The sequence below is a fragment of the Typopeltis vanoorti genome, chromosome 18 (assembly GCF_054136105.1).
Source record: "Typopeltis vanoorti isolate ZY-2024b chromosome 18, IOZ_Tvanoo_1.0, whole genome shotgun sequence".
In the NCBI taxonomy this organism is placed as follows: domain Eukaryota; kingdom Metazoa; phylum Arthropoda; class Arachnida; order Uropygi; family Thelyphonidae; genus Typopeltis; species Typopeltis vanoorti.
Genome location: NC_143566.1, coordinates 69,399,619 through 69,425,602, shown reverse-complemented (window position 1 = coordinate 69,425,602; position 25,984 = coordinate 69,399,619). Strand labels below are relative to the sequence as shown.

Below are 25,984 nucleotides of genomic sequence, written 5' to 3'. Positions count from 1 at the left end.
TCTGTGATATAGGCATAATACCTCAAGTCTGGTTACGATCGACCTTTATCATGCTACCTAAAAAAGCAAATGCGAAAACTTGTAATGACTATAGAATGATCAATCTAATGAGTCATGTTCTCAAAATGTTTCTGAAAAGAATTTAAAAAAGAATTTACAAAAAATATGAAGACACTATCAGTGATACCCAATTCAGCTTTAGAAATGGCATGGGAATGAGAGAGGCTCTTTTCTGTTCTCAAATCTTATTCCAAAAATGTAGTAACCAAAACAAGGAAGTATTCATTTGCTTCACTGACTTCGAGAAAGCAATTGACAAAGTCCAACTTACTAAAATGATTGCACTATTAAAAAGAATTGGATTAGATGGTAAAGACATCAGGATCATTGAAAACTTATATTGGAACCAAATGGCATCCGTTCAAGTTGATGGCATTATTACAGACTCCATTAACATCAAAAGAGCAGTAAGGCAAGGATGTGTGTTGTCACCTCTTCTTTTTAACATATACTCAGAAGCCATATTTCAAAAAATCTTAAAAGGAAGAGAAGGAAGGGATTAATGTAAATGGTGAAATAACCAGTAATATCTGATATGCTGATGACACAGCTCTCTTGCCTGACAATATTCAGGATTTTCAAAATCTTCTGGAACTAGTGAACGAAGAGAGTGAAAAAAAAAAAAAAAGGTGATTAAAAATAAATATCACCAAAATTAAATTCATATGCAAGTATACTTGAGAAACGGTTGAGAAGAATTGTGGAAGAAAAGCTTGGTGAAGAACAAGCTGTATTCAGGCTAAATAGAGGCTGTCAGGATCAGATCTTCACTTTACGACAAATAGTCGAGAAAGTATAGGAATATAACAGAGATCTGTATTTAAGTTTTGTCGATTTGGAAAAGGCATATGACAAGGTGCCAAGAGAGAAGCTATTCAACACACTATAGTTATATGGTGTCAATGGGACATTATATCAAGCAATACTTAGTCTTTATTTGAGTTGTAAGTCAGCAGTTAGAATTGAAGGAAGTACAGGAAGATGGTTTAATGTTAAATCTGGTCTGAGACAAGGATGTACATTATTCCCTCTGTTATTCATTATCTATATGGATCACATTATGAAGGAAAGTGGTATTAAACATGATATCAAAATTGGAGATGTTAATGTCGGCTCTTTGCTTTATGCGGATGATGTTATACTTCTAAATAAATCCGCTACAAGTCTGCAAGATTCTCTGACTAAATTGAATAGCTGTTGTAATAGATATGGTATGAAGGTCAGCAATAAAAAGACAAAGACAATGAAAATAGGCAGAATCATTGAAAATGTCAACTGTGTTGTGAATGGAGAACCTGTGGAACAAGTGAAACATTTCAGCTACTTAGGCACGATTTATACTGAAGATGGTAAATTAAATATAGAAATAGACAACAGAATCAGCAAAGCTGGTATGGTAGGAAGTCAATTGAATAAATTCATATGGAATAAGAGAGAAATTAGTCAGAACACTAAATTAGCTGTATACAAGACGGTGTTCAAACCAGTTTTAACTTATGGATCTGAGAGCTGGGTCAGAAGTAAAACACTTGACCAAAGACTAGAGACCACAGATATGAGAGTCCTGAGAAAGATTATAGGCGTGAACAGATGGCATCAATGGCAATATCTTATTAAAAGCGAAGATATTAGGAAAGAACTTGACATTGTCAACATCCAGGAATGCATTAGCAGAGCTAATCTCAGGTGGTATGGTCACCTAAACAGAATGGGCGAAGAAAGATTAGCAAAACAAGTGTTCTCTGCCAGGTTGGCAGCAAAACGACCCAGAGGAAGACCAAGATATATGTGGATCGATACGGTACAAAGTGCCTTAGACGACAGAAATATAAGATCTGATAATGTTGGAGTCTTGACAAGTAACAGACTGATTTGGAGGAAAACTATAGATAGGAAGTTAGTAATGATGTAATTTTTTTCATGTTGTACTATCATATCCTGTACACCCCTTGAGGGTACATGGCAGGAATTTGATGATGATGATGAAGGCAAGAAACCAATTCTTAATTCAACACTTTCTTTAAATAGGAAACAAATAGAAAGAGTGACAAAGTTTAAATATCTTGGATGCTGGTTAATTAAGAATGCAATCCAGAAATGGAAATAAAAGTTAGAATTGAAATGGCAAGAAAAAACGTTTCTCCTCATGAAATCAACACTGTGTAACCGTGTTACACAGTGTTAAATTTAGAGCTTAGAGAATGCATGGTTAAATGCTATATATGATTTATACTGCTGTACAGTGTAGAAACATGGACCTTGAGGACAACATCAACATCAATAAAAAAACTTGAAGCCTTTGAGATGTGGTTATAGAGACGAATATTAAAAATCCTATTGGCAGCAAAAACGTCCAATCAGGAAGTACTGGAATAAATGGGGAAATCACGTGAACTTTTAGATACCATAAAAAGAAGGAAAACTACATATCTTGGTTACCTACTTCGTAATGAAAAATATGAGATACTTCAATTGATTATAAAAGGGAAGATAAATGGAAGGAAGATGAAGAAATCTTGGCTGGAAGACATCCCTCACAGCTCATGGACTGGCATGAGCTCTGAGGGATGGTTCAGAATGGCTGAGGATCACTCAAAATTTGCCAAGGTGTTCGGCGACCTCTGATAGGAGATGGCATTCAAAGAAGTATCTTAAATGGGTTAAGGATTCTAGAGAAAAACATGGGGGTGCTTAAGGGTCAAAGCTATATAACTAACAGGAGACCTCCACATAGCCTTTAAAGGAATGCAAGAACCGAACAGAGCTTCTGACCTAATGTCAAATTCTCACCTTCTCGTGGTGCACCCTGTTGGGTATCTACCTGGATACAGAACGAACGAGGATGGGCTGCCAATTTGGGATTTAGCCGACCAAATTGTATTCTTATTGGCTTAAACCAAAATACAAAATGATGGTACAACATGACAAAATTTCATGCCGGCTGCAGCATCGCCCGGTTAAACAAAGCCATCGTTGTTTTCGCCAGGGAACTAGGACAAACAGTGAAAAGTCAGCTACTGGAACAAATCTGAAAACAAACCCCAACTCAACATCATCAGAGTTAAAGATCAGTACTATCAACATAAGAAGCCTCAATGGCAAAGAAACTGAGCTAGCTGAGGAATTAGATAAGTGCCAGATACACATAATAGGGGTGACTGAAACAAAAAAGACAAAAACTGGCGAGATCTTTCTGAGCAATAAATACAAAATGTTATATTCAGGCAATGACAATCAAGGAAAAGAAGGGGTAGCCATAGTATTCAACATAAAATACAAGGCTAATACTCTTGAATGGCAGGCAGTCTCAAGTAGAGTAATGTGGGCATATATGAGAATGGGGAACTGGACAATGAGAGTTATTTGTGCCTATGGTCCCACGGAAGGTTCTACTAAGGTAGAAGTGGAGGAATTTTTTGAGGCTTTAGAAAAAGCAACTGACACAATGAAAAAGGAAAAGTTGGTCCTTGTTGAGGATCTAAATAGCAGAGTAGGAAATGATTGTGAGACATACAAAAATATTTTGGGAAAATTTGGAGAAAAGAGCAAAGCTAATAATAATGGCAAATATCTGTTGGATTTCTGCTCAGGACAGGACATGGACTGGTTATTACTAACACCCTGTTCCAACATAAAAATGTGCACAAATTCACATGGAGAGAGAAGAGGCAAGGATTAAGAAAGGTCTCATTGACTATGTTATTGTTGATAATGATGTTTTCTCCCTGGTGCAGGACACCAGAGTGTACAGAGGATTTGAAATTGGAAGTGATCACTATTTAGTCTTGAGCAGGATAAAATTGAATTTCATATTGAAAAGAATAACATGTAAGAAAGTTTTAAAGCGAATAAAAGTTGAGCAGCTCTCAGATGTGAACTGTAGACTAAAATACACAAAGATTATTAAAGGAAAAATGAAAGAGTTTGAGAACTGGAACCAAACCTTGGAGAATCAGTGGCAAGCCTTGAAGAAAACCCTGACTGATTCAGCTAGACAGCCATGTGGTAAGGTTGTCTGTAAGGATAGAAAAATTAGAACTCCATGGTGGACACAGAAGTTAATGAGGCAGTGAAGGAAAAGAAGAAAGCATATCAAAAGTTCCTGGCAAATAAGTCAGCTTGTGCTCTTAGAGAATACAGAGACAAATGTAAGAAAGCTAAACAGTGTGTAAAACTAGCTAAATAAAAGTCATGGGAGGACTTTGGCAAGAACATAGAAAATAAATATCAAGAAGGTGGCAAAATATTCTGGAGGTTGTTGAAGAAGCTTAGGAAGAATGGAGGAAAGAGTGCTGTAAAAGGAGTTAGAGATGATAAAAGTGACATGAAAACAGGAGAAAAAGATATCCTTGAAGTATGGAGTAATTAGTTTGAGAAATTGCTAAATGAAACAAGCAGTGATTGCACAGTGGTAAAAAACACTGGCCAGGCATGCAGTCAGGAATACATATCCATACATGAAGTAGAAAAAACCATCAAAGGCTTAAAATGTGGAAAGGCAGCAGGAGTAGATGATATTTGACCAGAAATGGTGAAGTATGGTGGTATAAAAGTCTTGCAGTAGCTGCACTGCATAGTTTAGAAGGCCTGGACAGAGGGACGAATTTCCGATGATTGGAGTAGAACTCTCATAGTACCCATATGTAAAAAGGGAAATAAAACTGAATGTGAGAATTACAGAGGTATTTCCCTACTGAGTGTTCCTGGCAAGATCTATGCAAGTATACTTGAGAAACGGTTGAGAAGAATTATGGAAGAAAAGCTTGGTGAAGAACAAGCTGGATTCAGGATAAATAGAGGCTGTCAGGATCAGATCTTCACTTTACGACAAATAGTTGAGAAATCATGGGAATATAACAAAGATCTGTATTTAAATTTTGTCGATTTGGAAAAGGATATATGACAAGGTGCCAAGAGAGAAACTATTCAATACGCAACAGTTATATGGTGTCAATGGGGCATTATATCAAGTGAGTTGTAAGTCAGCAGTTAGAACTGAAGGAAGTACAGGAAGATGGTTTAATGTTAAATATGGTGTGAGACAAGGATGTACATTATCCCCTCTGTTATTCATTATTTATATGGATCACATTATGAAGGAAAGTGGTATTAATCATGATATCAAAATTGGAGATGTTAATGTCAGCTCTTTGCTTTATGCGGACGATGTTATACTTCCAAATAAATCTGCTACAAGTCTGCAAGATTCTCTGACTAAATTGAATAACTGTTGTAATAGATATGGTATGTTGTAATAGATATGGTCAGCAATATAAAGACAAAGACAATGAAAATAGGCAGAATCATTGAAAATGTCAACTGTGTTGTGAATGGAGAACCGGTGGAATAAGTAAAACATTTGAGCTACTTAGGCATGATATTTAGTGAAGATGGTAAATTAAATATGGAAATAGATAACAGAATCAGCAAAGCTGGTAGGGTAGGAAGTCAATTGAATAAATTCATATGGAATAAAAGAGAAATTAGTCGGAACACTAAATTAGCTGTATACAAGACGGCGTTCAAACCAGTCTTAACTTATGGGTCAGAAGTAAAACACTGGACCATTAGACTAGAGACCGAAGAGATGAAAGTCCTGAGAAAGATTAGAAGTGTGAATAGATGGCATCAATGGCAATATCATATTAAAAATGAGGATATTAGGAAAGAACTTGACATTGTCAGCATCCACGAATGTGTTAGCAGAGCTAATCTCAGGTGGTAAGGGTGAGGAAAGATTAGCAAAACAAGTGTTCTCTGCAAGGTTGGCAGGAAAATGACCCAGAGGAAGACCAAGATATAGATGGATTTGATATAGTACAAAGTGCCAAAGAGTATAAGATCTGATAATGTTGGAGTCTTGGCAAGGAACAGACTGATTTGGTGGAAAATTGTAGATAAGAAGTTAGTAATGATGTAAATTTTTCATGTAGTACTATCACATCCTGTACACCCTTTGAGGGTACATGACAGGAATTTGATGATGATGATGATGAGAAAAACATGGCACTTTTTTTTCAAATGACATTAGAGTTAGAAAAAATATCATGTTTACTTCTCTAAAATTATTAATAAAAAAAAATAAAAAAAAAACAGTAAAAACCTTAAAGTTTTCTCTCTTTTTTTTTTTTTTTTTTTTTTTTTTTTTTTGTACTTCCAATATTGAAATATGAGGCCCTCTGCTCTGCAGGGAGTGAAGAGTAAAGAAGATATGCATTTTTGAAAATTATGGAGACAACTACCATGTTTGAATAAGTTATATTAAACTTTACTTTAATATACCTAAAATCTACATTCGACGTTTCGACCTTTATGTCAAGGTCATCTTCTGGAGCATACAACTATACACAGAAAACAAGCTAAACTACAATCAAACTAGTTTGTTACAGACACTGACCAACTGCTACAACAATTGTTGGCCTGACCTCTGGTGAAAAAAAAAAAAAAAATTGGTAATTGGGACTGTCTATTACCACTTAGCCAAGAAATTAGCGGCAACACTCAAGGAATTGGTAGGTCATTCCCTCTCCTACATAAAAAACACACAACACTTTATAAACAAAATTAAAAACATAACATTTGACAAAGATGACTTATTAGTCAGTTTCGACGTTTCTGTCCTTTTCACTAATGTCCCCATCAATGGCACAATTCTCCTACTACAGAACAAATTTCCGCCCGACATTACGGCCCTCTTTGCCCACGTGCTACAGTCCAGTTACTTCGTGTGGCAAAACAAATTTTACCTACAAAAAGAAGATACAGACCTAGGCTCACCACTATCCCCCCCAATCGCTAACTTCTACATGGAAACAGCAAAGGGCTCTTGATTTCGCCATGCTAAGACCGACAGGCTGGCTTAGATACATTGACGACGTGTTCGCGATCTGGCTGCACGGGCGACAAACGCTAAACACATTCCTTAGCCGCCTGAACAAACAACACGAACGCATACAATTTACCATCGAAATCGAAAACCAAAATTCGCTCCCGTTCCTAGACACACTAGTCACACGTCTTCCTTCAGGCAGTCTATCCTTCACGGTCTACCAAAAACCGCACACACTGGCCAATACATACATGCTAATTCATACCACCACCCATCACAAAAATATGGAGTCATTAACACCCTTAAAAACAGAGCTACAACAATTTGCTCTAACCATCAAGCACTGAAACAAGAACTAAAAATCATCAGTGACACATTCATAAATAATGGCTATAACAAAAATACTATTAATAAAATACTCCATAAAACAACAACAAAAACGAATCTAGATTAGAGAAAAACCATAGCCATCCCATACATTAAATGGTTATCAGAAAAAATCAACAGAATCCTACAACATTATAACCTCAATGCCACCTTTAAACCACCCACTAAACTTAAAACCATATTCAACTCCTCTAAGGATCCTCTCCTCCCATAAGCACATCCTGGAGTCTATTGCATCCGCTGCACCTGTAACTTACCAATACATTGGTGAAACAGGATGGACAATCCCTATATGCAAGAAAGAACTATAACCATTATGGTGAAGCAGGCCTCTCAGACCACGCACTCAACACCTTACACCAAATCAACTGGAAAAGCACCTGCTCTTTACACCACACAAAAACCTGGTACGAAAGGAAATTTAAGGAAGCCTGCAAAATCCTGATAAACCACCAAAATATCAACAACAAAGATGGCATGAAAATTCCAAGGATCTGGATGGCACACATTCAACCTATCTAATATATAAGATCCAGCATAAGTCAGGACTCTAGCCAATCTTCAGCTAGTATTAGAAACCATTCCATGCCAACTGGCTGGAATGTACATGATGTTAATATATGTATATAGATAGATACTTGTTGTTGTGTCCAATGTATTTCTACAACCAACAGATAACACTAATAATAGGACTCTAGCGTTGATGTATAATTTTTTTTTTTTTCACCAGAGGTCAGGCCAACAATTGTTGTAGCGGTTGGTCAGTGTCTGTAACAAACCAGTTTGATTGTAGTGTAGCTTGTTTTCTGTGTATAGTTGTATGCTCCAGAAGATGACCTTGTCATAAAGGTCGAAACGTCGAATGTAGATTTTAGTTATATTAAACTAAAGTTTTTATTCAAACATGGTAGTTGTCTCCATAATTTGCAAAAATGCATTCGGATCACAGTGTAAGCTTAGAAGAAAGTAAAGAAGGTAAGTAAATAAGTAGCAGTAATGAAATATCATCATGGCTATGTTCTTCCAAGATATTTTCTACCACTTTCTATCACTAGTTATCTCATTTAATTTTTTTTTTTCAAGTTATCATGTCAAATGTCCAGAACATGCTGCCCTCATTATTTTTTTATCACATTTATGTAAGTCTGATACATTTTATGTTTTTTTTTTCTTTCCTCCATTTCAGAGATTATAAAATCTATACTTTAAGATGGCCAAAAATTTCCACTGTTTAGAATTATAAATTTTGCTGTAAGGTTTATATAAGGAAGGCTCCCAGTTCAGATGAGTTTTTTGGACTGATTAATTGTAAATAAGCATATGTTTATGTATAAGAATTGTGGTAGAAGTTGTGTGCTTGCAGTGTTTGTAATTTGTGGGCTTGTTTGAAGTTTGTTTGCTTATAAAATCATTAAACTTTGTATACTGATACAACATGGCAGTGATGTAGATTTTAGTTATATTAAACTAAAGTTTTTATTCAAACATGGTAGTTGTCTCCATAATTTGCAAAAATGCATTCGGATCACAGTGTAAGCTTAGAAGAAAGTAAAGAAGGTAAGTAAATAAGTAGCAGTAATGAAATATCATCATGGCTATGTTCTTCCAAGATATTTTCTACCACTTTCTATCACTAGTTATCTCATTTAATTTTTTTTTTTCAAGTTATCATGTCAAATGTCCAGAACATGCTGCCCTCATTATTTTTTTATCACATTTATGTAAGTCTGATACATTTTATGTTTTTTTTTTCTTTCCTCCATTTCAGAGATTATAAAATCTATACTTTAAGATGGCCAAAAATTTCCACTGTTTAGAATTATAAATTTTGCTGTAAGGTTTATATAAGGAAGGCTCCCAGTTCAGATGAGTTTTTTGGACTGATTAATTGTAAATAAGCATATGTTTATGTATAAGAATTGTGGTAGAAGTTGTGTGCTTGCAGTGTTTGTAATTTGTGGGCTTGTTTGAAGTTTGTTTGCTTATAAAATCATTAAACTTTGTATACTGATACAACATGGCAGTGAAGGACTAGTTGTTGTGTAGGTCTGCATGAAAGGTAAATAAGGAAGAAGAGTAGATTTTTCAAAGATGGTACAGTACTGTGAATATAGTATTGTTAGATCTTGAATGGGGGACTCTTTCAACAAAAGAGTCACTCATACAAGATCTAACAGGAAGCACAGCACTGAATAAGAACATGCTTATGCTCCTAGTAATCAAGCTCATTTTATCAGAAAACATGTCATGTTTAACATAGAAAGGGCAAAATAGAAAACGAGATAATAAGTCTGAGATGTGAATCTGTAATCTGAAACGATGCTATTAAAATAATATGTTTGGATTATGTATAATATTTTAAACATTAGTATTAAAATTATGTCCTATGCAAGAAAGTAAATGTACTGCCAACAAAAGTCCAAAGGTTGCGAGCTAATCACCATCGGTGACGTAACGCCCACCCGAAGCTAGAGTATTCGTAGAAGGCAATCGGGGCACGCATTTCCCGAAAAGAGCAGACACCGTAAGGCAGTGGGGTGACATTACCTCGTTGGGAGAAATAGGGAGGCTCCGGTGAATAAGATTCCAGCATGGAAAGGGGGGATAAATACGGTTACACAAGTCTGGTATCACCTCGTTTTTTCTGTTCCTGTTTCCATCGTGCTGACCAGCGATGCGGATGACAATGACCAGTATCAACTCTCCCGTGGCTGACTAACGCAAGTCTGGCAAGGCTATGCACAAGATGACAGCAGATCCCAAACGCGGGCCATCGGTGATGGTGCCGATGAAAGACGGCAAAGGACTCCCTTTGAAGAAGGTCGGGTTAAGTGATAAGCAAATATCCAGCAAGAAAAAGTGGCCATTTCGAAATGAGCACGTGACCTCCATGTGGTAGCAGTTTGCAGCAGCAGTGATATCCCACAACAAAGGATGGACGAAAGGTTCCCAACGTCAACACTGCAGAGTGGTAAAGTACTGTGACTTTTCTTGCTTTATAATGATAAGATTTTTTGTGAAAGGGAAGGAATAAGAACTTGGCTGAAAGAAGGAGAACTTTAATGATAATGCATCTTCAGGGACTCTCTAACCTTATTAGACTAGTAGTCTGAGAAACCAAGTATTGTATGATTCCAAGAATATTGTAAAGGGATTGTTAGTTAATAATTCATAAGTTCAGAAACTGAATAGTGTCTTGTACCATTTGAGTACCAAATTATATGTGAATAATATGCTAAATACTTAGTAGATGAACTGTATATAATAGTGAAATATATGCCTAAAGTGTGAGTGTGTGATTTAGATCATTATTTTTAGTATTGCTTTGCTTGAGGTAGAATGCTAACCTCGTATTGTATCTGATTTATTGTAATCCTTTTAGCTATATAATAAATGTTTTCTTATGTAAGCCTGTGTGTGATCTAAGCATGAGACTGATTTCACCAATCATTAAATTTCGGACCTACGTGTAAGGGGAATATACAAACAGTTTTAGAGTTAATAGGCCATGACTGTAAGATATCTATAGCTTCCTAATTTACTTTACAAATTTTGGTGACACTTAATTTCTGGGAAACTTCCCTAGGACAAGATATTTCTGTTCTTAGGCCCTGGCTGGCGCAGCAAATCAAACAAATTTTGTCAGAGTCCGAAAAGGGGAACGGCCCAGAGAACTAGTTTATAGATAATCTTAGAAGGCTCTAGAGTGATAAGATAGATAAAAATAACAGAAAGTAACGACATAACAATATGTATATATGCATAGGGAGATGTCTGGGATGTTTGCGTGGAGATGCTGCATAAGAGAAAAGAACAAGTATGGGGTAGGCAGTGCAATATTCTGATCGACAATGAGGCTTGCTTAAATATGAGTTTATTTATGAGTAGGGAATATGATGTTCTAACTGATACAGCCATTGAAGATTGTGCAAATGTTCAGAGAGTGTGTGAAAATGATTGCGCTGAAAAAAAAGTTTGAGTGATGATAAAGCAGGTGATAGTTTATATGGCATTAAAAAACAGAGTGGAATTAATGATAAAGCGGAAATAATAATGTTGAAAAACAAAATGCAGTTAATGGAAGGTGATGAGCAGGACTGACAGCGAAGAAGAGTGTGTGAGACTGGTATAAAATAGTGACAGTGAATGATAAAAAGGATGAAAGATTTGAAACCTGAGTTGGTGAAGATGAGGCAGGGGATGAGGTAGATGCAGAGTGAAATGAAGAGATTTGTAGATATGTATGGAAGAGTGAAGAAGGTAGAAAACAAATGATGTCGATATGAAAAATGGTAACGAAAGACCTAAGAGTGGCATTGTATGGTGATTCAATTATTAGAGGTATGGTAAACAAGAAGATGCACAAGGTTTGTTTTCCTGAAGGTAAAATTAATAGTGACTGAGGCATTAGATATGAGAACTAAACAAGCAAAAGAATTGGTAGTGGTAGTAGGAACAAATGACTTGACTGGGAACAAGGAGATTGTAAAACTGGATATCAGGAGATTGTTTTTTTTTTAGGAGATTGTCGAGTAAGATAAAAGATAATAGTGTGATAGGAAAGGTAGTCAGTGTGTTGCCCAGGTATGACAGTGATGAGATGAGGGGAAGAGCAGGAATTATGAATGATATTTGTTGTTTCAAGGATACTTGCGACATAAGACTGAATGATATAATCACGTAATCACAAGAAAGATATTTATTTAACCAAATAATTCGGTCTGGAAATAGCAGACCATCGTCAGTGGTATTACAAGAACAGTTTAAAAAATACAAGCTAGAATACTAACAATAGATCGTTAAAATTAGAAAACGCCGCGTGATGTTATATCACTAAGTATGAAACAGAATATTTTGAAGTCTTTATCTCTTCCTGGAGTTTATCAAATTCCGTGCAACTGTGATCTCTCTTATTTTGGACAAACTGGACATTCTCTTGAAAAAAGAATCCAAGAACATCAATCATCCATTCTTCACAACAAACCTGAAAAGTCTGGATTGGCTCAACATGGGATTGAAACTGACCACAGCATCCTTTGGTCCAGGACTCGCCTCTTACATAGATCCCGTTATAGGTTCGAACGTTTGTTCAAGGAAAGCGTGGAGGCCTTGCTCCATCGTCCCAACCTGAATCGTAATGACTGTATATCTATATCAAAAATCTGGGAAAGTCTAATCAAGATTACTCATTAATTAATTTTTTTTTTTTTTAAATAGCAAATTCAATCATGTTTCTACTTCAAAATATTCCATTTCATACTTAGTGATATAACATCACGCGCCGTTTTCTAATTTTAACGATCTATTATTAGTATTCTAGCTTGTATTTTTTAAACTGTTCTTGTAATATCACTGACGATGGTCTGCTATTTCCAGACCGAAATATTTGGTTAAATAAATATCTTTCTTGTGATTATGTGATTATATCATTATGAATGATATGTTAGCAGAAATGTGTGTGAAGAGAAAAGTGTGCAGTTTGTTAATGTGTGGAATGAGTTTGAAGAAAGAATTCAACTGTATAAGAGTGATAAAATTCTTCAATAAAGACGCTAACAAGAACAGTTTAAAAAATACAAGCTAGAATACTAATAATAGATCGTTAAAATTAGAAAACGTCACGTGATGTTATATCACTAAGTATGAAATGGAATATTTTGAAGTAGAAACATGATTGAATTCGCTATTTAAAAAAAAAAAAAAATTAATTAATGAGTAATCTTGATTAGACTTTCCCAGATTTTTTTTTATGCCATAAATCTTGCTTTGGTGTTGCATCTATCACTTCTTGTAACTTGCAATAAAATTCTTCAATAAAGACGCTGAAGAATTTTATTGCAAGTTACAAGAAGTGATAGATGCAACACCAAAGCAAGATTTATGGCTACTTATCGGAGATTGGAATGCAAAAGTGGGAGAGACGGAGGAACAAGGAATAACAGGTTGTTTTGGTTTAGATATTCATAATACTGCAGGGAAGAGACTAGTTGAGTTTTGTGCAGAGAATTCTTTGGTTGTTGCTAATGATACTTTAAACATACTGTAAACCTACTTTAAACAGCAAAAAGAAGATTATACACATGGATATCACCTGATGGACAATACAGAAATCAAATTGACTATATACTTGGACAAAGAAGATGGAGAAGTGCAATTCAGTCTGTCAAGACTTTTCCAGGTGCAGACTGTGGAATAGACCATGAGTTATTAGTGGCTACGATACATGTGAAATTACGGAAACTGAAAACAACACAAATGTTGATCAGATATGATCTTGGAAACATACCAACTGAATACAACATTAGTAAACAGAACAGCTTTAACACATTCAATTTGCATGAAAGAGAAGCAGATAAACTATGGGAAGAGATTAAAGATATAATTAAAATAGAAGCAAAGAAGAATATTCCAACAGTTTGTAAGAAGAAAAAGAAGTTCAAATGGCTGTCAGAAGATACCTTCAAAGCTGCTCAGGAAAGGAGGAAAATGAAAGCCACAAGAAATTTGTAGGAAGTACAGCATTTGAATGCAGGGTTTCAACGACAAGCCAGAAGAGACAAGGAAAAATACTTTAACCAGGAATGCCAACAAATAGAAGACCAAAACAAGAAAGGAAAAACAAGAGATCTTTACAAAGATCAGAAAACGAACAGGGAAGTTTAGTGCCAATGTGACAATATTGAAAAGTAAACACAAAGGATATCTTACAGAAGCTGCAGACATCAAAGAAAAATGGAAAGAGTATACAGAAGCCCTTTACGTAAAGGACTCCAAAATTACTGAGAAATTTGAAGAGCAGGAATATACACAGGAGCCAGTACCACTGGAGAGTGAAGTGAGGTGGGGTGGGGTGCAACAGCTATCCAGTAAGACGGCACCAGGAGGAGATGGAATACCTATTGAGCTGCTCAAAGCCCTGGGAGAAGAGGCAGTTAAAATTTTAACAGCTCTGTCAGTGAATTTGGATCACAACTAAATGGCCTAGGGAATGGAAAAAATCATTTCATGTACCTTTATTGAAGAAAGGCGATACAAGAGAGTGCAAAAATTACAGATTTCTCATGCAAGTAAAGTCTTACTTAAGATCATTCAGAAAAGACTGAAACCATTCATGAAGAGAGAAATGCCAGATGAACAGGCAGGATTTCAAAAAGGCAGAGGAACAAGAGATCAAATCGCCAATGTGAGATGGATAATAGAAAAAGCACAGGAATATCAAAAGAATGTCTACCTTTATTATCTTAACTATAGCAAGGCTTTTGACTGTAGATCATGTGAAACTGTGGAATGTGTTAAGAACAATGGGAGTACCAGAGCATTTCATTATCCTTCTGAGGAATCTTTATGAACAAGAAGCTACTGTCCGAACAGATCTTGGAGAAACTGAGTATTTCACAATAGGTAAAGGGCTGCGACAAGGATGTATTTTATTTCCGTACCTGTTTAACTTGTACAGCAAATACATTTTAAGAATGGCAGGGCTGGAGGAGTCTTCAGTTGGAATTTAAAATTGGTGGAAGAAATATTAATAATCTGAGGTATGCAGATGATACCACCTTGCGAGCAGAATGCAAAGAAGATTTGGAGGAACTTATTATGAAAGTTAAAGAAGAAAGTGCTAAATATGGTCTTAAACTTAACCTCAAAAAGACAAAAGTTATGGCAACATGTGAACTTAATGATTTTGAAGTAGATGGGGAGAAAATGGAAGCAGTTAACAATTTTGTGCTTCCTAGGATCCCGAATTGATAAAGATGGTTATTTTACTGAAGAAGTTAGAAGATTATTACTTGAAAAGAAAGCAATGACAAATTTAAGCAAGATTTTTAAAGATATTACTCTTGCAACAAAAATCAGAATCGTGAAAGTAATGGTATTCCCTGTGGTACTGTATGAATGTGAAAGTTGGACCCTGAGAAAGAGTGAAAGAAGGAAGATAGATGCATTTGAATTATGGGTTTGGAGAAGCTTACAGAATACCACGGACTGCAAAGCAAACCAATAAATCAGTAATAGACAGAATAAAGCCAGATTGCTCCATCGAAGTTATGATCATCAAGCAAAAATTGTCATACTTCGGACATATTATGCAAGCAGGAGAAGAGGAAGACCAAGAATTAGATGGGTGGATGGAGTTAAAGAAGCAACTGGAATAAATACACTTGGAAATTCTGAAAGATATAGCCAGGGACAGATCTGAATGGAGAATGTATATTCATAGAATCACCAGAAGTCGAAAACGACTCGATGGAACATAACAACAACAACAACTGCATTTGAATGGTTTTGGTGTGAGTTATTTGGAGAGATCTCTTCTTCTTTACTCTCATGCTCTTTCACGTCACGTCTTACTTGCAGAGAATGAATCTTAGCAAGTAAGAAGTGATGTGAAAGAGCAGGAGAGTAAGGAAGAAGAGATTGAAGTGGTGTTTATGAAGAAGTGGGTAGCATGAGTAGAGAAAGAGAGAACAAGTTGCAAGATAAACAGGGAAATGGGAAGACTCAGGGAGGACAGGGGAACACAATCTGAGAAAGACTGATGCTCCAAGAGGATGTGAATGTGTGTAGACAAAAAAGGAAGGGGATGACCTGGGATGTAGGGAAAACAATTGGATTTGAAGAGGGTTCTGGAAAAGTAAGAAAAAGAAATGGCTCAAGGAAAGTATGAAGAAGTCACATCTAATAAGCAGCATCAGTGAAACTTGTTATAGATCCAGGAATGGGCTCTAATGTTTGTATGTGAATGCCAGAAGTATCAGAAACAAGAGAAAAGAAATGGGTGCATTGATTGAGTTTGTTCACTCAAAAATTGTTGGCATAATTGAGACATGGTTCGATGAGGATGACATTCTGATAGGAATAGAGATGAAAGGGTATGATGTATTTCATGAAAACAGAAAAGGTAAAAAGGAAAGTGGAGTGCTATTGATGATAGAAAAAGAGTTAAGAGGGGAAAATAGTAGTAATGGTTTTGAGGCAGTATGGTGTAAGAATAGAGATGAAGAGAATGAAATAATTTGTTGGATGTTACTATACCTGGTAATGTGGAAAGTAGTAGTAGTGACCAGGAAATGTATAATCAAATTAGCCAAGCAAATGAAAAGGACAATCATTATGGGTGATTTTAATTACAGCAATATAGACTGGAATCATGAGTTAGCAACTGGAAGTAAAGAAAATGAGTTTCTCGAGGTTTTTGAGGGACAACTACCTCAGGCAGCATGTAACAGACCACATATTGAGGGTCTTTGATTTGATGATCTCATCAAAGAATATTATTATAAATGAGGTGTCAAATCTCCAGTTGATGAGAATGACCATGGATTGATTACTTGGGTGATTGCCAGCCACGTGAGGAAAGAATATACGTGTGGAACTACAAGGCTGGTGATTATGAGAAACTCAGGAGACAGCTTAGAGCTGTAGTATGGAATGAGGAGTTGGGTGGAAAGGAGATCGATGTGGTTTGAGTGATAATCAAAAACTATCTAGTAGAAGCAATGTCTAAATGTATTCCAAAGATCAGATATTTAAATAAGGTAGGTGTGAAACTCTGTATTACATGCTTAATCTGAAAAAGAGATTAAGCATGTAATACAGAGAAAAAAAAAACATTATGGATGCAATATAATAGGAGTGGTAATAATCAGTTCATGAGGAATATAAAAAATAGTCAAGGTGGAGTGACTCAATTGGTAAGGGTAGCAAAAGTGTATGAACAGCAGTTAGTTAATGAAGCAAAAAAAAAAATAAATCCTAGGTATCTCTTTCGATAAGTAGCAAAAATAAGCATTATGGTAGGATGGCACTGATTGGAGAAAATGGTATAAGAACAACTGCTGTAGAGGATATAGTTGAGATATTTAATGAACATAAAGGTCTTTTATCCTTATGAATGTGACATCATGGAGAGTTTGAGAGCAATGGATGATGAGGAGAAGAAGACTGTGAGTGAGGAAGAGGTATATGGGAAATTAAGCAAACTTGATATTAATAAGGCTGTGAGACTTGATATATTTTTGAATATTTTGTAGGAATGTGCTAGGAAGTTGACATCTGACTTGACATATTTTTTAACACGAGTCTTACATTGGGTCAAGTTCCAAAGGTGTGGAAGGAAGGCAAGCCACTTCATAAAGGAGATGACAGAAGTCAAGCATCAAATTATAGGCCGATCTATGTGTCAGGTGTAGTTAAAGTGTTGGAAAGACTGGTGAGAATCCAGATTCAGAATTAGGTTGACAACAATGGTATTATCTTTGATGGATGGCATGGATTTGCTAAAGGGAGTTCATGGTTTAGTAATCTACTTATTACAGTAGGGTAACAGCAACATTGGACGTGGGAGATGGATACACATTAGCATAACTAGACTTTGCAAAGGCTCTTGATAGATTACCACATGACAAGTTGATAGTCAAACTAGAGCAGATGGGGTTGGATATCAGACTAGTGCATTGGATTGGAAATTGGCTGTCTGATAGGTATCAACAAGTTGTGTATGGAGGAGCAATATCCCAGAAGAATTAAGTCTGGTTCCATCGTATAAGGCTCTGATTATATGGAAAAATTTGGTCGCCTGGTTTTCAAAAGGACAAGGAGATGTTGGAGAGGGTCCAGAGGCATCCAGATGTACAAGTTGGTAAGGGGTTGTTACAGGATTAATGTTGAAGAGGTTTTTCATAAAATGGTGGTAGATTTGGAGGAGAACAAGAGGTCGTCCCTGGAAATTGTATAATGAGGGTATGAGTAAGGGAGTGAGAAGCAGGTTTTTTTGCATGGAGAGTTGCGAATGTTTGGAATGCATTGCCTGAGAGCTGGTGTCTGCAAAGAATTCGAATGTGTTTAAGGCATGGTATGATGAGCTGTGTGTATGACAAAAGGGATCTCCTTGATGAGTCTGTTACTCCATGGGGTCTTGGGATGATGATAATAAATGATTCTGATTTTGTTGAAATGCTTAACAAGTAACTCTTTTCTTTTAGATTAAGAATGCGATAATGAATTGATGAGAAGTACAATATTGTGGCTATTCTTGCAGTATTGCATTATTGTTTTTCCAAATATCAAGTTAATAGTTCCAAAACTTATATTTAAATTCTGATTAATCACTATATATTCTGAAATAGTAAATTCCTTTTTTGTGTGTGTGTAACTGAACTTTAAAAATATAAATTTTTATCCAAAATCCTTTGTAAAAATGTACAAAGGATATTAATAAAGATAATTTAACAGTTTAAAAATTTTAAAAGAAAATGCAAAAAGTGTTATAGCAAAGAAACAGCACAGCATTGAGAGACACCACAGATCATCAAGCAAAGAAATGCAATTTAGCACACTAAGAAATCTATGCATATTTACCTCTCACAAATTCACTGCCATCTGCTACTTGGATTCGTACTGAAAGAAACAGCTTTATTATTTAAAGAAGCAGTAAAGCATGATAGGGCTGCAGCAAAATTATTAGTGTTAGTATATAGCAGAAACTCATTATAATGAAATTACACATGATAAATTTAGAATTTATAAGCAAAGATGAAAAGATCAGTAACAGTCACTAGTCAAATGACCATATAAAATTCATGAATGATAAAATTATTTAAAATACGATATAATTAATACTGGAAATTTTCCTGAAGTTCTATAATGTAACAAAATTTTCAATCCCACTGATTAGTAATGTGAATTTCATTGAAAATTTTGTATTCTGCATTACAATGACAGATATATGAAATTTTAAAGAACCTCTAAGCAACAAAAATATACTGGTGTAGTACTATTCTCTCTTAGGTGATAATAGTGATCTGATTTCTAATCAGGATGTAATAATCTGTTACTTGATTAAACCACAAAAGCAGCTTATAAAACTACTTTCTGAATAAATATCTAAAACAGACTTGAAAATCAGTTCTTCTGGGAGGAAAAAAAAGAAAAAAAGAAAAGTGATGTAAATAAAAATACACTGCAACCAACATAGAGATAACAAGAAATATACTGTTAATTGTGAACCATGAGTAATGAATTCTAAATTCATACACATTAAAGATGTCTGAAATAGAATAGAGATATAAAAATCAGATACTTCTAAAGGGGGGGGGGGGGGAGAGAGAGAGAGAGAGAGAGAGGGAGCCATTTTTATATCCTATGATAAGCCATTAATGCTTTCAGTAAAGTATAAAAACATATTTCAAATACAAAACAAAAGATCTGAAACTAACACCAACTGCACATGGCACAAATGTAGTACAGGTTTACAAAACCCTTTTGTGTGTAGGAGCCACACAAAATTTAAGCTTTGAGAATTTCTTTATAATGAATTTCTATTGTATGTAAAGCATATGCTGTAGAAAATTTTGAAAGTTTTGTTAATTTCAAAAAAGCAGAATAGTACCAGATAATACAAGCATAAATTATAAATAAATCATAAAGCATAAATCAGTTAGCAAAATTCAACATTCAACATTCATATTGCAACATTCTAACAGCTAATATAAAAATAATGATTACACTGTTTTATATGTATATTAAAATAACATACATTTTCAACAAACCTACTTATCTGCAGCAGATCTCTAAGGTGAACTGCCTCTAGTTGATAGAGTAATGTAGGTAAGGGAAGTTGGCAAGACAGATCTGTAACCTTGGGACAAGGATTGGCTTTGAGGATTGGGCCGGTCCGACTGGGGTCAGAAGCGGGTATGACACTGCACTGGGACAGGCAAAACTGTCCAGTGATGGAATGTTGAGCCCAGACCAGCATCAGGGCTCAACCGTTCCATTACTGGACAGTGATGGAACGGTTGAGCCCTGATGCTGGTCTCAACTGCCTCAACTACCTCAGCTACGCAGCATGCAGGCAACTGTCTAATTAAAACAAAGCAGCTTGATGGGCTTTGATCAGGTGTTATTACCATTGTGCTTTCTGACCAGTGATATGAATGTTTAAGTGAAAAAATATCAGTCAAGGTTGAGGATATACGGCAGGAGTGGACATGACTCTCCTTGAGGTGGACGCAACCTAGATGTGTGGTTTAGAGCCCTGGTTCAGTCACAGTTCTTTAAGGCTGTTTGGAAGGCCAGGTCCATCACGCCTCTTTGAGGATCCCATAGAGAGAATGCAGAGTGCTACTCTTAGAAACATGGGAACTTTTCACCCCACCCATGCACCTACATGCCGAGCTATCGTAGGGAATTTGACTATCTAGCGACCATCATTAGATTTTTGAGGAGGTGGAGTTCAATGGAGTACACTCCATTGAACTCTAAACACCCTACCCCAGCACAGCAACTGTTGGGAATCTTCTTGTCTGACTCTCTAGCGATCGTGATCTCGTTACATTGGGTTGTTGGAATCGACGGGATGAACCAGTCACAAATGAGTTACTCTGAAATCTATATATAAAGATGAAAATAGTATTCATCCTTAGGAGTAGGTGGGATCATAGCTATTAGGAATAAGTTAGATTAAGTTAGCTATAAGTTAGTATGTAAGCTAAATTAATTAAAAGGATCTTGATAATGTGCTTGGTAAACAATAAAAGAAACAGAAAGGTGCAAGTTTGACTGCTGACCTGACGTTAGTGAGGTGTCGGACTCCATCACTGCCCTTATGGCTGAAAATGCAAGAGGCCACAGTTGGCTAGATGCATGGCCATGTCATGCTTCACGTACATCTCAAACTGAATGCCTTTAGTCCCTTAGATGTGGGATGATGACCAAATGCCTCTAAGTCAGAATCCCATCTAGCCACTGCAATATACCGTTCATGCCTTGCGCATTGAAAGGCAGCACTAGCCAGAGTTGCTTTCGTACTGTTATGGTGCAATCGCTCTGACGATGAGGCCACTAGAACAGAAGCATCAAAGCAGACATTGAGACTATGCAGTCACTGCTTCCTATGCCGCACCATTCAGGTGTGACGTGCTGGCACCAAATCGTCCACAGATGACCTAGGTAGTGCTCTGGGTTTCGTGCTTAGAAGAGCAGCCACCATACTGCGATCTAAGACTAATCCTCTGACCCGACAAAAATGCAGTGTATAGGTCAAAAATTTATTATGGCTGACATCAAGTCACAAAATTTTAAAAAGTCAGAAACATTTCAGAGACCCAAAAAGAATGAGTCACTTTTTTTTTTTTTTTTTTTTTTTTGTAAATTTTGTAGTAAATAGCCAATGAAGCTCCATTTTATACTGAAATAAAAAAATGAACCCTATTTCAAAATAAACAAACTCAAGTTATTCTGCTATTTTCACTTGCCAACTGAATACAAAACTTGTAGGCAGGAGAATGGGATTTACTTCAGCTTATAAATTACATCAACTTATCTTATGTTAACAAGGTTTTCTTGTATACAGGAGACAGATCAAAGGCATTGAAGGGATAGAGAAGGATTTAGCAAATCCTCCTTCTCCTCTATATGCCAATGCCTTTTTATTCCCCAGAAAAAATAATTGAATCGCTTTTAGCCATAACTATCCTTTTGAAGACTGGTAGGCAAGCAGCCAATCTCTATCCTTCACTGTCATTGAAGGTAGGTCCAAGACCACAATGATTTCATAGTCATAGGAAGGAGGAGTATGAGACAACTAATGCCATCTCATAGTCCCTAACACTACATGTTATTATCTGAAATAGCACAAGATCTTTGGTTGATTTTCTTGAGGTACAGAGCAAATATTCCAACTTGCCTGTGTCAGAGATCAACTGACTATCTAAGCCAGCTGAAAAAAAATTGGAAAAGTTCCTAAAGAGCTGTTATACTGTCACCCTGAAAAGTTTAGTAAGGAAATTTAAAATGATAAAATTCCCACTTACGAAAAAGTTATTTATTATTTTTTTTGTATTGATCGAAATCAAATTGAGAATTTAAAGGCATGAATGTCTATATTTTCTATCACTTAATTTCAAACTGATTTAGTCTCTTTACTGACAATAGATTGAATTTTTCTGGAGGGGGAGGGGGGGGGGGGGGCTGCCAAAAAAAAGTTTTCAACATAATTTAAAACATTTTGTAGCCTATGTATAATGAGAAGATAAAAATCAGAATTTGAACAACAGAAAAAAAAAAAAAATCATCGACAACTTTTTTTGATTTTTCAAGTCAATAAACAGTACAATTTTATTTATGACTGCTCATGATAAATATTATATTTTATCAATTTAATTAAAGGAGCTATCATAGCTGTTGGCATAGAAGAGTCCTTTAGTTGAAAAGACCAAGTTTGAATCCCATTTACAATGTGAGGCCCTTTATCTGGCCATTTTCAATTAAATTGTGAGTTAGTCGATCTCATACAGAGGTAGAGGGCTTTTTCGCCAAGAAAGTCAGATTTTTCTCCCTCAGAACAGGCAAACTGTCCGTGTGAACATGCAATTCTACAGACATAAAATACTTATGCATAGAGAGATGCAGAAGAGGAATGGCAAGCTGGCAGCATTAAAAAACTAAGAGGGGAGGACTTTTTCACATTAGTCAGTGAAACCTCGACAAAAGTTATAGGCATTAGTGATGACTTGGCTAACAGGACATGATATAGTTACAGTGGCAAAATGTGATGAATTTAATATTTTCAGGGAAGATAGAGTAGATAGGACAAGGGGCTGCTGCTGATGATAGCAGATGAATTGCAGCCAACAAAATTAGGAGTCAGTCAGGAAGATGGTATGAAAGTCAATATGGTATGAGATTAAAGCCAACAGGACAAAATATAAAACTGGTTGCAGCTATAGGCCAGGGATAATGTGGAGGACATGCATCAGTAGATTAGCACAATGAGCGAATTGAATAATTATTATGTGGGACTTCAACTTCAGAGACATATATTGGAAGGAGCCAAAATAACATGGCAGAAAAAAAATGGAATTTATATGCTTACTGAGAAATAATTACTTGCATCAGAATGTGGCAGAAGGGGACTTGGTGTATGAGAGTGTTGGATCTGGTTATAGGATCAGAAGACCTGTCCATAACTAAGGTGGCTCCTTACTTATGGACATTGGCTCCAATTGGGGAAACTGATCATGTGGTCTTGACTTGAGGAGGGGGGGGGTTTGCAAAATGTGGAAATTCCACGTAATAATTATTATGTGGAATATAAATAATAAGAAGTCTTGACTCAAATATGTAATAAAAGCATCTTAGAAATTATGAAGACTGTGTTAGAGTAAAACTTCAGTTTAACATAAAACAAACTTTTTGATTTTGAGCGATTATTTGGTTTACTGAAATTTTACTCTAACATGGTAGTTGTATCCATAATTTCTAAGATGCTTTTATTACATATTTGAGTAGATTTCATGATTTCTGTGTGTCTTAAATGGTCTATTTTATTTATGCTGCACATTCTTCTTTTTATTGCACATTGAGTTGTTAATTAAGCTTTGTTCTTCTTTTAAAGTTGTGTTCCATGTTTCACTACCATAAGTTAATGCTGGTAGGATGTGACTATTGAAAAGATGGGCTCTTATTTCTATATCTATGTTTTGGTTGGTAACTGTTTATTTTATTTTGTCGAAGGCACCCAAGCAGCTCTTTTTCCTCTTGCTATTTCATTTGATATGTCATTATTCATTTTTATAGACTGTCCAAGGTAAATGTGATCTTGAACTTTTTCGAAATGATATGTCATTATTCATTTTTATAGACTGTCCAAGGTAAATGTGATCTTGAACTTTTTCGAAAAGGTATGGGATTCTAGAGTGATTGTATAATCTTTACAGTATTCGTTTTTCATTCATCTTGTTTTGTCCAGATGTATTTCCAATCCAATTTTTTGGCAGTTTTGGCTTATGTCATTCAGCATTGATTATAAGTGTTCAGGGGAATGAGATATTAATACTACATTGTCAGCGAATAATAGAATAAGTTATTATTACACTGTGTGAACAGAGGTTGATGAATTAGAGTTACTTAGAATATTGCAGAATATCCTAAGTAACTAATTCATCAACCTATGTTTTCACATCAGTCCCTCTCACCTCTGTTATAATAATATTTTCACTTGGATAATAGATGATTTCAGAAGGATATATTAGCACTCATTAAAATTATCTTTCCATAGTTATTCTTCCTTCTACTTGAAACATAACAAAATCTTTGGGATTTCCTTTCATCTCTTCAGCTAATTTCTTTTCATAATCTTATTTTGCCTTACTTTTCATGCTGATCACCTTTCTTGCCTAATCCTTGTATTGTTCATGAGTTAGCTGGTCATCTTTTTCCCTATATACCCTCCATAACATTTTCTTTTTTTGAAGCTCATGCTTAATGACACTACTCATCCATCTAAATCCTACCCAATTTACTCTCCTGACCTTGAGTATACAATGTATTATTGCTTCTTGTAAATATCCCTTTACTATCCCCCATATACTCTGAACATCCTTCCCATGCAAATCTTTGTGCCATGGTAGTGCTTCAAGCTGCCTCCTAAGTGTATCAAAATCACCTGCCTTATAGTTCAACATATACACAGTGCGCCTATTAAGTAATGAGATTGATTTTTTACAGGACAGCCCTTAAAAGTAACAAACATGTTTATAGTTTTGACTGCTAGAGTGTGTTGTAATCGCAGGTGAAACTTTCGAGTAGGGTAATGCAGCAGTTTTCGTGTACCAACCATTGAAGTAAGAGTGTGTAAGGAGCATGTCACAAGTTACGTCATGGAGCAAAGAGCTGTGATAAAATTTACCGTAAATTTTACTGTAAATTGTAAAAAAAAAAAACTCTACAGAAGTGTACCAAGACCTAAAGAAAGTTTATGGCGATGACTGTCTGAGCTATGCACAGGTGTTCAATACGGAAGGGATCCCTAGAGGATGAACCACACTGTGGACAGCCACCTTCTGCACAGACAAATGAACATGTGGTAGAAGCTAGGGAAATTGTTGCCCATGGCAGGTGAATAACCACTAGACTGCTCGCTGTACAGCTTGGTGTTGGTATGGAAATGGTCAGATTTGTTCGAGGTTTGTGCTGCACACATTGACACATGAACACAGAGAGAGAGAGAGCACTGGGTTGCATGTTTTCAAAATTTCATCCATGCAGTTGATCAGGATTGTGCTGTGTTGCAAAGAACCGTCACCAATGATGAAAGTTGATGTTTTCAGTTTGATCTGGAAACAGAATGCCAGAGCATGGAATGTCTTCTCCCTAACAGAAGAAAGTCAGGTTGCTAAAATGACGTGTCAAGACATTTTTGTTGATGCTGCTGGAATTATCCACTGTGAATTTGTTCCTGAGGGCACCACCGTGAACAGTCAGTATTATTTAGGAGTAATGCAACATCTGTATGCCTGTATGCAATGTGTCAGGAAAGAACTGTTCCACAACAGCAACAACGTGCCCATGTTCTGTGCACTGCCTGTGAAGCAGTTTCTGACTTCAAAGTCAATCTATGTGATCACCCCCCCCTGCTCCCCCTATTCACCAGCTTTGGCTCCTACAGACTTTTTTTTCTCTTTCCAAAGATGAAGTGTGTCTTGAAAGGGGAGAGGTTGAGCAACATTGAGGACATTCAATGTGGTGTGACCCAGACACTGAAGAAGGTTCCATCATCCCTTTGAACACCTGTATGAAAGATGTAAACAATGGGTAGAGTTTGAATTTGAATCTGTATAACTGACAATTCCAAATATAGCTTTTTTTGATGTAATTGTTGTCTCATTATTTAATGAGCACACTGTATATACCTCTTCTTAACTG

General features: G+C 36.0%; 1 protein-coding gene across 3 annotated transcripts in view; it reads right to left on the bottom strand.

Annotated features, from left to right (window-relative positions):
* Positions 1–25,984, bottom strand: part of Vinc (vinculin) — a 274,672-nt gene that overhangs the window by 6,840 nt on the left and 241,848 nt on the right. For 2 of the 3 annotated variants that reach the window (XM_090408245.1, XM_090408247.1), the window contains one exon: positions 18,638–18,676. The exons of the other annotated variant lie outside the window; for it this stretch is intronic. In XM_090408245.1, the coding sequence (XP_090264371.1) occupies positions 18,638–18,676 (39 nt within the window). The remainder of the gene's footprint in view (positions 1–18,637; positions 18,677–25,984) is intronic. 3 annotated transcript variants of the gene reach the window in all.